Source organism: Salvia miltiorrhiza, chromosome 1 (genome assembly GCF_028751815.1).
Source record: "Salvia miltiorrhiza cultivar Shanhuang (shh) chromosome 1, IMPLAD_Smil_shh, whole genome shotgun sequence".
Classification (NCBI taxonomy): domain Eukaryota; kingdom Viridiplantae; phylum Streptophyta; class Magnoliopsida; order Lamiales; family Lamiaceae; genus Salvia; species Salvia miltiorrhiza.
In genome coordinates, this window is record NC_080387.1 from 16,502,137 (window position 1) to 16,513,482 (window position 11,346).

The 11,346-nt window shown below is 41.3% G+C and overlaps 1 protein-coding gene across 3 annotated transcripts; it reads left to right on the forward strand.

Annotated features, from left to right (window-relative positions):
- The first annotated feature begins 7,906 nt into the window (after positions 1-7,906).
- LOC131006758 (transcription factor PCL1-like) lies at positions 7,907-11,084 on the forward strand. 3 transcript variants are annotated; one of them, XM_057933885.1, is made up of 2 exons: positions 7,907-9,120; positions 9,236-11,084. In XM_057933885.1, the coding sequence occupies exon 1, from the start codon at positions 8,132-8,134 to the stop codon at positions 9,089-9,091; it is 960 nt and encodes a 319-aa protein (XP_057789868.1). In that variant the 5' UTR covers positions 7,907-8,131; the 3' UTR covers positions 9,092-9,120; positions 9,236-11,084. The 3 variants fall into 3 exon arrangements, with proteins under 3 accessions (XP_057789868.1, XP_057789870.1, XP_057789869.1); XM_057933887.1 differs by having other exon boundaries at positions 7,935-9,120; positions 10,751-11,084; XM_057933886.1 differs by having other exon boundaries at positions 8,006-9,120; positions 10,740-11,084.
- The last annotated feature ends 262 nt before the right edge of the window (positions 11,085-11,346 follow it).

Sequence of the window (11,346 nt, forward strand, 5' to 3'; positions counted from 1 at the left end):
CCCGTAAGCACACGCATCGGTTTGTTGTGCACCCTTAAGCACATGCCCAGTGAAGTTGTTGGTCTGATCAACCGACCGTGGATGTAGGAAGTGTTTTTCGAACCACGTAAAAATCTCTGTGTTATTTACAGCTTTCAGTAGTTACCTTCTTACTTGTGTATTTGTTTTCTGTCATGAACTTAGGAAACTCCGAGATTAAAGGAGAGGGAATGAAAGTTGGGAAAGCTGTGATGCCGAAGAGAGAGACGGCGGCAGCGGCGAAGGTTGGAGGGTCGGAGAAGATTGAGAAGAGGGAAGAAGAAGACTCGAGTTTGACTGAGCAAGGCAGAGAGAGTACTGGTTCGTGTGGGAAGAATTTGGCTGAAATGGGGAACATCAAAAGTGGCTAAGAGGTCAATGGTCCAAATGCAAGATCTGGTGACATGTGGCACAATTGTTACCATTTATCTTTATTTGTTTTTCAGTACTTATGTTATTGTATTTAGCAACTTTAGCCCAAGGGTCCCACCACCTTTAAACCTTAGCATATAAAGTGTACGTGCATGAAATGGGAAAACCTAAGCAATGAAATTATCTTCTCTCTCTCTTTCTCCTTCCTCCTATTCCTATCTACTTCACTGTTCTATCGATTTATCCAAAATTCCTTCAAATCCCATTAGAATTACAGAAAAATACGAGTAATAGCCTAGATCTATTACATTGGTATCTCAGAGCTTGGGTTCTTTTGCTTCCGTCTGGGAAAGATCCGAGTGGAAATGGCTGATGGCACACGAGTTAAGGAGTTGCAGGAGTCACACAAAAAGTTGGAGCAGCAGCTAATTGCTGAAGCAAGAAACAGATCTATGTTAGAAAATCAGATCAAGGAGCAATTCAAGAATTTGGATCAGAAAATTGATACAAAATATGTTCAGTTAACAAAATCTGTGGAGGAGCTTAAGCTACTTATGATGGGATCTGGTAAGGGCAAGGAAAACACGAGCTCATCTCTATTGGGTCCGTCCCCATTCACTGCAAGGAAGGAAGGTAACTCCAGCTCTAGAGTTTCTCCTTTCACCCCTGGATTTAAGACTGACTATTCTCAACAGTCTGGTTCAAACTCTGGATATTCAAACCATATGATTGATTTTCCTAAATTTGATGGCACTAATCCTAGGGCTTGGATTATTAAATGCAACACCTATTTTAAATTATCTGCTGCTATGAGTGATGAAAATATGGTGCAGTTGGCTGTGCATAATTTTGAAGGAAATGCATTACACTGGCTGCAGAACTTTGGTTGTGAAAACTTGTTTACTATCAATTGGCAGCAGTTCATGGAGGAAGTAGCTTTGAAATTTGATGACTTAAATGAGGGAAAAATGGTTATGGAATTCAAAAATCTCAAACAGGCTGGCAATTATGAGGAGTATGTTGAGAAGTTTGAAGAACTTAGAGCTTGCTTACTACTCAGTAACAGCATGAATTATTCTGAAGAATATTTTGTGGCAAGTTTTATAAGTGGTTTATCAGAGGAAATGCAGGGACTCATGTTATTGTTTAAACCTAAAACATTACATGAGGCTATTGAAACAGGGAAACAACAGTTGTTTACCTTAGAAGCCCTTTCTAAGAGAGTTCGGCCACCTCCAAAGCCCTCCCCAAATCCAGTTCATAACCCCAGAAGGCCTGATATTCCCCTGACCCACAAACCAAATGCACTTAACAGTGCCAAGACCCCCATCAAGCTTTTGACTGGTGCTGAAATGGCTGCAAGAAGAGAGAAGGGGCTGTGTTATAATTGTGATGAGAAATATGTCTTTGGTCATAAATGCAAGCACAGGGTGTTCTACATGGCCATGGATGAAGAGCAAGAGTTGGCTCATCTCCAACAAGATGAGGAAGAGGCTGAACAGATCTGTGAGGATGGGGGACAGTTGGATGAGGTTTACATGGCAATGGAATCACTGCTAGGAAATCCTAACTCCACTACGATGAGGGTAATTGGGGAGTTTGGGGGAAGAGAGTTGAAGATACTTTTAGACACTGGAAGCACCCTCAGCTTCTTAAGAGAAGGGTTGGCAACAGAATTGAATATTCCACTGGAGAAGGACAAACCAATTATGGTCAAGGGGGCTACTGGGCATAAACTGATAAGTAAGTGGAGAGTTCAGGACTTCACTTGGACTATCCAAGGCCACCAGTTCACCTTCTCACCTAGGATATTGAAGAATGAAGGGTATGATATGATTCTAGGGGGGGACTGGTTGAAGTTTTCCACCCCTATTAGTTTGGATTATGAGAATATGACTTTTACTGTATTTACTGGGGGAAAGAGGGTCAAGTTGAGGGCCATAACTGACCAGACTCAGTTTCAAATGATTGCTGTTCACAGGTTGCTTCATCTAATCCATCACCATTTAGATGAGGTAGCTGAGCTGTACCTGATTCAATCTCAGCAGAGTGATGTATCCATTGTCACTAATTCAGCTATTCCAGCCTTGTTGGAAGAGTACAAGGATGTGTTTGAAGAGCCTCAGGGCCTGCCACCTGTCAGGGGGAATTGAGCATCAGATTGTGCTTAAAACTGGAAGTGAGCCTAAGCACCAATATCCCTACAGAACTACACACAAGAATAAAGATGAAATAGAGAAAATTGTTAAGGAATTGTTGGAAGCTGGCACAATTCAATATAGCAGGAGCCCTTTTGCCTCCCCAGCAATTCTAGTTAAAAAGAAGGATGGTTCTTGGCGAATGTGCATAGATTACAGGTATCTGAATTCTCTCACAGTCAAGCATGACTACCCTATTCCTCTAATTGATGAACTGTTGGATGAGCTATATGGTGCAAGTTATTTTTCTAAACTGGATTTGAGGTCAGGCTATTTTCAAATACTTATGAAGGAGGAAGACAGGTATTTGACAGCCTTTAGAACTCACCATGGACACTATGAATTCTTGGTGATGCCTTTTGGATTGTGCAATGCTCCTGCCACATTCCAATCCCTGATGAATCAGGTTTTTCAGCCTTATTTAAGAAAAAGTGTGCTAGTATTCTTTGATGATATATTGGTGTATAGTAAGAGCTGGGATGACCACTTAATTCACTTGAGGGCAGTACTGGATGTTTTAAGGGCCAACACTCTATTTGCTAAGATGAGCAAATGCCAGTTTGGGGTGCAGAGCATTGAATATTTGGGGCATATTATATCCAAAGATGGTGTGGCTACTGATCCTCAAAAGGTAGCTTGTATGAAGGAATGGCCAACTCCTAAGAACATTAAGCAATTGAGGGGTTTCTTGGGGTTGACTGGCTACTATAGAAAGTTCATCAAACACTATGGGCTGATCAGCAGACCCCTTACTGAATTATTGAGAAAGGACAATTTCAAGTGGGGTGAGGAAGCTACTAAGGCATTTGAAGAACTGAAAAATGCCATGGTGTCTGCTCCAGTTTTGATTCTCCCAGATTTTAACCAACCCTTCACAGTAGAGACTGATGCAAGTGGTGTTGGGGTGGGAGCTGTGTTAATGCAGAATGACAAACCTATAGCATTTATGAGTAAGGCCCTCTGCCCTAAGAACCAGTTACTATCAGTTTATGAAAGGGAGTTTTTAGCTGTAATCATAGCTGTGCAAAGGTGGAAATCTTACTTACAAGGGCACAAGTTCTTCATTAAAACGGATCAGCAAGCTCTCAAGCATCTTCTGGATCAGAAGGTCATGAACCCTGTGCAACAGAAATGGATAACAAAGTTATTAGGGCTGGATTATGAGATACAGTATAAAAAGGGGGCTGAGAACAAGGCTGCTGATGCCTTATCAAGATATCCTACAGATGGGGAGGATTGTCAGTCACTCACTACAGTCACCCCTTTGTGGATGCAAAGGGTGAAACAAAGCTACGATGGTGATGCTTATTTTTCACAAGTACTACTTTCTAAACCTATTGATCCTACTTCTTATGCAGACTACACAGTAGTATCTGGAATTATTCAATATAAAGGAAGGGTGGTTGTAGGTTCAGGCAATGGTCTTCGGCAAACTATTCTGGAAGAGGTGCATAATACATCTTTTGGTGGGCATTCAGGAGTGTGGGGTACTTATGCTAGGCTGAAATCTTTCTTTTTCTGGCCACATATGAAGAAGGATGTTGAAGAACTAGTGCAGCAATGTGATGTCTGCCAGAGAAACAAATCTGAGCATGTACCTTATCCGGGGTTATTGCAACCACTGCCTATACCTGACAAGTTTTGGACTCATATTACAATGGATTTTATAGAGGGGTTGCCTAAATCTTGTGGAAAGGACGTGATTATGGTGGTGATTGATAGGCTCAGTAAATATGCCCATTTTCTGGCTTTATCTCATCCCTTCACTGCTCAGACCGTAGCCAAATTGTTCTTAGACAATGTCTATAAGCTTCATGGGCCACCTGTCAGTATCGTGTCTGATAGGGATAAGGTATTCACCAGCCAGTTTTGGAGAGAACTCTTTAAAGCCATGGGAACTAGGCTAGACATGACCACTGCATATCACCCACAGTCGGACGGGCAGTCAGAAAGGGTCAACCAATGTTTGGAAGGTTATTTGCGGTGTATGGCTGGAGCTACTCCTAAACAATGGGTAAAGTGGCTATCTTTAGCAGAATATTGGTACAATACTAGCTTCCACAACAGTTTGAAGTGTTCTCCTTATCAAGCTCTATATGGAATTCCACCTCCGCACACTGGATTAGGAGCTTATCTAAGTTCTCCTAATCAAGAAGTGAAGGAATGGGTTACTCAAAGGCAGGATATGGTCCATATGTTGAAAAAAAATTTGACCTTGGCCCAGGAAAGAATGAGATTATATGCTAACAAGCACCGCATCGAAAGGAGCTTTAAAGTTGGGGATCTTGTTTACCTTAAGCTGCAGCCGTACAGACAGAATTCTGTGGTCCTGAGGAAGAACCTGAAACTCGCTGCCAAGTATTACGGACCCTACAAGGTTCAAGAGAAAATTGGTGAAGTGGCATACAAACTTCAATTGCCAGATTCTTCAAAGATTCATCCAGTGTTCCATGTATCTTTGCTTAAGAAATGTTTGGGTAAGAATATCATACCTTCTACTGAGCTTCCGGCAGACGATGTCGACGGTCATTTCAAGGCGGTACCTTTTTCGGTTCTTGATTATCGTTCTATCACTCGTGACGGGAAGGAGATTCAGCAAGGCCTTGTCCAGTGGACCGAAGGGGGAGCAAATGGGGCGGAATGGGTGGATCTGAAGGTTCTCCGCCGGAAATTCGAAGTTGACGATCCTTGCGGTCAAGGATCTGAAAATCCGGGAGGTATTGTCATGAACTTAGAAAACTCCGAGATTAAAGGAGAGGGAATGAAAGTTGGGAAAGCTGTGATGCCGAAGAGAGAGACGGCGGCAGCGGCGAAGGTTGGAGGGTCAGAGAAGATTGAGAAGAGGGAAGAAGAAGACTCGAGTTTGACTGAGCAAGGCAGAGAGAGTACTGGTTCGTGTGGGAAGAATTTGGCTGAAATGGGGAACATCAAAAGTGGCTAAGAGGTCAATGGTCCAAATGCAAGATCTGGTGACATGTGGCACAATTGTTACCATTTATCTTCATTTGTTTTTCAGTACTTATGTTATTGTATTTAGCAACTTTAGCCCAAGGGTCCCACCACCTTTAAACCCTAGCATATAAAGTGTACGTGCATGAAATGGGAAAACCTAAGCAATGAAATTATCTTCTCTCTCTCTTTCTCCTTCCTCCTATTCCTATCTACTTCACTGTTCTATCGATTTATCCAAAATTCCTTCAAATCCCATTAGAATTACAGAAAAATACGAGTAATAGCCTAGATCTATTACACTTTCCTAAACTGAAAACTGATTAATTGCAAAGAGAAACTTAACTACTGACAAGATGATTAAAATCACAGGCTATTTCGAAACAAAAGTTTTCCGCTGCGTGTGTTATTAGTCTAACTGATCTATCTTCTGATAGTCAGTAAGATTCATAACATCTCTTTGTTTATCAAACTCGACTAATGCCTTACGTGTATCAGTTAAAGTCTTTGACTTAACTGATAGCTCTTTACTGAAGAGTATTCAGTATTAGTCGTCGACCTTGTTTTGACAAAACTCTTTTTAGTAAAAAAGTTGAGTCTGTTTGTATTTAAAGTTTCATTTTGAAAAATAGCCTATAGGTGTATTCCCCCCCCCCCATACACCTATTCGAGACCCTCCGGACCTAACACCCTCAAAGTAACAATTATTACGAGAGATCCAAATAGGCTAAATAAGATAGATGACGCCCAATTTCCAAAAACTCCTGATCTGGGGGCTATGATCGATTGACCACGCCCAAACAAAAAAATCATGAATATTCGAGCAATTTAGGCCACGAGGGAGGCAAAACCACTCAAGTAACTCTTTCCAGATCAAGCGAGTTTTCCGATAGTGCCAGAAAGTGTGGTGCATAGATTTCGCCGCTTCAAAGCACAAGGCACAAAAGTTGGGTAAAATAAAATCGTGCTTGATGAGACAATCGAGAGTGGGCATTCTATCATGCAAAATGTACCAACAAATAAGTGATCTTCTAACCAGAATCAATTTATCTCAGATCCAGGAGCCCTAGGAGACTTTTTGAAAGCAATGACAATGTGTAGAGTAAGCAAGTGTTGTACTGCTGTAGTCCTAACATCACGACGCTGCACTTGGAACGAATGGTACGAATATGTCGTTTCGCAACGAATGGTACGAAAGGGCCTATTCTCACCATAAGTCTTTGTGTGCACACTTGGCACAAATGGTACGGATGAGTTTTTTCGTAAGATCACTCGTGCCGCATATATGTACGACAGATCTTGAAACGGCGGGCACGAACAATTCTAATGGCTCCATTCACACCGTTCAAGAGAACCTTCGACACCACGGATCTTGAGACAAATCGAATGGATGGCGATAATGAGGCATTAGCATCAGCCATTCCTCCAATTGGAGCAACAAATCGTGGAACAGATGGTAAGAATTCGTAACATCTCGTTCCATATATGAAACTCATGGATCTATTGGAACTTGAACTCCTAGATCTGGAACTAGATGTTGTATCTGAAAATAACGGCACAATGGTGGAGTTCGCCAAATTCTGGAGAAGAAAAGTATAACGATGGCGACATTTGGGTGAATTTGAAGAAGATTACTAGATCTGGGGTCGGCGGGGACGAAAATGTAGTTGTCAGGGAGAGAGAGAGAGAGAGAGAGAGAGAGAGAGGTGTTGGGGATAGAGAGATAGGGAGAAAGAGAAAAAAAATGAGAAAGAAAGACGATGGAGATATGTTTTGTACGTATATTCAGGAACAATTTTGTCCACAACACTGAATTTTGGCTACAAACTATTGAAATAATATTAAATGAATTACTATTGATTTCCACTTTTTTATATGATTAGTACAAAATTCATCATATTTATTTTTGCTTATATGCTCAACTATGTATATATTTTGACAAATTACAAACTTTTAATTATATCTTATAAATTCAATAATCTTATAAACTACTCTATCCGTCCTAACTTTTAGCATCCAATTGAAAGTGACACAAATTTAATAAAGTGATTGAGTGGAATGTGAGGGTTAAAATAATTAAAATAGAGTAAATGTTCCACTTCTTTTACTAAAAATAAAAATGAATATTAAAGTGTTTAGCGATAGAATATTAACGCCTAAAAGTCTAAGACTTATAGTTCTGAGTTCGAATCCTCCATCATACAATCTTTAAATTTATTTATGTAATAATTTATAAAATAATAATAATAATATTAAAATGTGGGACATCCATTCAACGTGGAATGTGATAAGTTTAGTTTAGGCATTGAGCACACAAGCACAACTTGTGTTTTAGTAGCTTAACACAAAAATAGCAGTAGTAAAAAGGTGCGGCGGTGGCAGTTTAGAGTTTGTAAAAGAATCGAGATAAGGGAGCGAGATATTTATTGAAGGATGAATAAATATCTGGGCAGGGTGTCCAGCGTGGAATCTGATATTGCACTTTTTGCACCCAAAAACAAGTTATTTAAATCCGCCCCCACCGCCTCTCTGTCTCTTCCCCCATTTGCATCAATCAATTCACAATCCACAAATTATGTGATTTTGGTTCCCTCATGGGTGAGGAAGTGAAGATTGACGACGCCATCTCCGACTGGGAGGCCGGCCTCCCCTCCGCCGACGATCTCACCCCCTTGTCTCAGTGCTTGATCCCACTCGAATTGGCCTCCGCCTTCAGAATCTCGCCGGACCCGCCCCGCACCGCCGTCGACGTCACCCGCGCCTCCCGCACCACTCTCTCCTCCCTCCGCGCCGCCGCCCCCGCCGCCAATTTCAAGCCCTTCGCCGCTCACGCCGACGATCACGCCATGCCCGACGCCGACGCCGACGACGGATCCGACCCCAAGAAGACCCGCCGGGCCGACCCCGCCGACGATCCGGCCGTCGACAACTGCACCGACGACCAGTCAACGGCCACTGCCAAGACTCTGAAGCGGCCGCGCCTCGTGTGGACCCCGCAGCTGCACAAGCGGTTCGTGGATGTGGTGGCGCATCTAGGGCTGAAGAACGCCGTGCCCAAGACGATTATGCAGCTGATGAACGTGGAGGGTTTGACCCGGGAGAATGTCGCCAGCCATCTGCAGAAATACAGGCTATATGTGAAGAGGATGCAGGGGTTGTCCAACGAGGGGCCGTCCCCCTCCGATCATCTCTTCGCTTCCACGCCTCTGCCCCCGCAGAGCTTCAATGAGTCGTCCAGCGCCGGCCCCAGCCATGGGAATGGAATTGCAAACGGCAGTCATAGCAGTGTTGGTAATGGAAGTAGTGCCAATAACCATATGGGGATGCCAATTCCGATGCCATACCCTCCGCCTCCGCAGATTATGCCGATGCAAATGGTGGGAATGGCGCATGGACACGGCTACCATGGATACGAAGCTCCGCATTCGCATCATAGCCATCACTATCAGCAGCAGTATGGTAGTATGATGCAGCAACAGAGGGACTGGTCTGGCAATAAGTATAATGCTGGTTATCCACAACATCATATGACTCAAAACAATAGCAAGTGTTAGACGGAGCAATGTTGGAAGTCAGAATAAAGGTGATGGCTTTTTGTAGTCTTATGTTCTTTTTTGAATTGGTGATACTGTCTTGTTAATTGCTGTGTGGATTGTTGATTGTGATTCTCTTTTGCTGATTGAACACTGGTCATACAGGGTCTCGTGGATTCATTGCCTTGGGAATGTGGCATGTGAACCTCAGCTAGGACTAATGTTTTGGCAAATTTGCTGTCTTCTATCTAGTGAATTGTAGATGTCTTAATTTGTAAAATGAGTTTTTTGAATTGTATATTGTGTACTTGCTTTCAGCGGATGTCTTATGCTTATTAAGTACTGTTAGAAACTTGTTACTGTATAGCTTGGTTCTTTGATGACCCCAAATCAAGATTGTTCCAAACGAATAAACATATAGCATTTCTGGAAAAGTACTGGATAATCCCTACTTTTCTTATTTTATACATAGCAGGACTAGGACAGATGAAATTATTGATCTTTAACTGTTAATTTCGTGCACGGACTATTAATGCTTTCAGTTAAATGCTTTTCAATTCAACTATAGTCTTCAAGTCCATGATGCCCTCATACTATAACAGAGCTTGCAGGTATAGATCTTTATCTGCCTAAATATAGCCGATCTTGTTACTATTTGGAACATATTCTTAGATATCTTCTCTCTCTGGGAGACATGTAAGATATTCCACCATCATCTAATGTAGCCTCGGTCCTCCTGAGAAGGCTTGCAATACTTTTAGCTCTTTTTATAGCAATTTAGAACTTGTTGTGATTGTGTTTGATACTATTCCATCTTATTATTCTCTTATTCCCCCTCAGTTGTTGGGGAATAAATATTTTGAGTCTAGGCATCTTCCCTCATCCAAATAGATACACACATCGTTGTATATAAACATGTGTCTGGCATCTTCTTATCTTGTTTAAAGCTTGTTTATCTGATGCCTTTTTACTGTGCTATCTTCAGATCAATTTTACTGAGTGAGGTTGCCGTGTCTTTATGATGAAGAATTGGATCAGAAAATGACCTGTCACCTTCTTTTAAAATAAAGGAGAACCTTATAAGCTTTGCATCATTTATAACTGTACATATGTTTTTCAATGTTTAATGCATCCATATCTATATGAGAATTTGCCTATCTGGATATCTGTTCCAACAAAAACAATGAGTGCGCTTTCATTTTCCTCCATCTTTTGTGCTTGCTCCTTTTCATCTTACTACTTGTAAGAATGATCCTATGTTTTCCACAAGAAAAGAGATCTATAGTTGAAGTCCTTTAGGATTTCATTGCAATTCCTAAGGTAAATGTACTGTTATACAGGCATTGTAGTGAATTTTTGAGTTTTCAGGTTTTGCACCCATGTCTTCTATTGAATTCCAAAGCAAGGGGTCACTAAAATGTTACTATCGAGCTGAAAAATGTTATAACGTGAAACAATACCATCCATTTTGATAATTCTAGGTCTCTTCGACTGTCAAACCTTCTGAACTCTAAAAAGCTAAGTCACTGTAGTTTCAAGAATGAGATAAATGAATGTTTGAGCAATAAGATTTTTTTTCATAAATATTCTTGAAGTTGCTCGAAACTGCTTTGTTTTTATGCTTGAAGTGTATTGTGTCGCCTCCTAACTAATGTGTGTGATTTCATAGTGCACGTTCAGATTTCGTGAAGCTTCGTTATAATTCAAGTACAGAGAGCCCTGGTTTATGACACCAGATCCGTTGGAAGATTACAGAATGTGACGTCTTATGGCATTTGGTTTCTGTCAGAGTAAAAGGAAAGATTGACCCCATTAGATACTCATCACGAGTTTCTGGGGTGCACTGAAGCTAAAGCTTACTGTCAAATTAGTCTCGCCTTCATGCAGAAGTTGTTAGTTTTTCTTCGACTTGCTGTACTGATGATTAATGTTTGTGTGTTTCTGGACAAGCATGGCTTTATTGAGTTTCGTTTTGAGAATCAAGTATAAATATAATTAACGCCCCTTGGAGTAATCCTTGCATTAAACAGAAATCAGATATTTTCCCTTATGGACTCTGTAAATCGCCTTTGTCACGATGCGTTTCATGATAGTTGGGTGCAAGTCTCTGTCTTCTTTGTACATACAGATCACTATTTTGATCACTCACTTTAATCATCCTTGAGGAAGCTTGGCTTGTGTTTTGGCCTCGTAGATTCTATTACATTGTTTAAATGAAGAATGTTGCTCGGTTATGGCACATAATGTTATATTGATGTTCTTAGTTCTTATTTTCT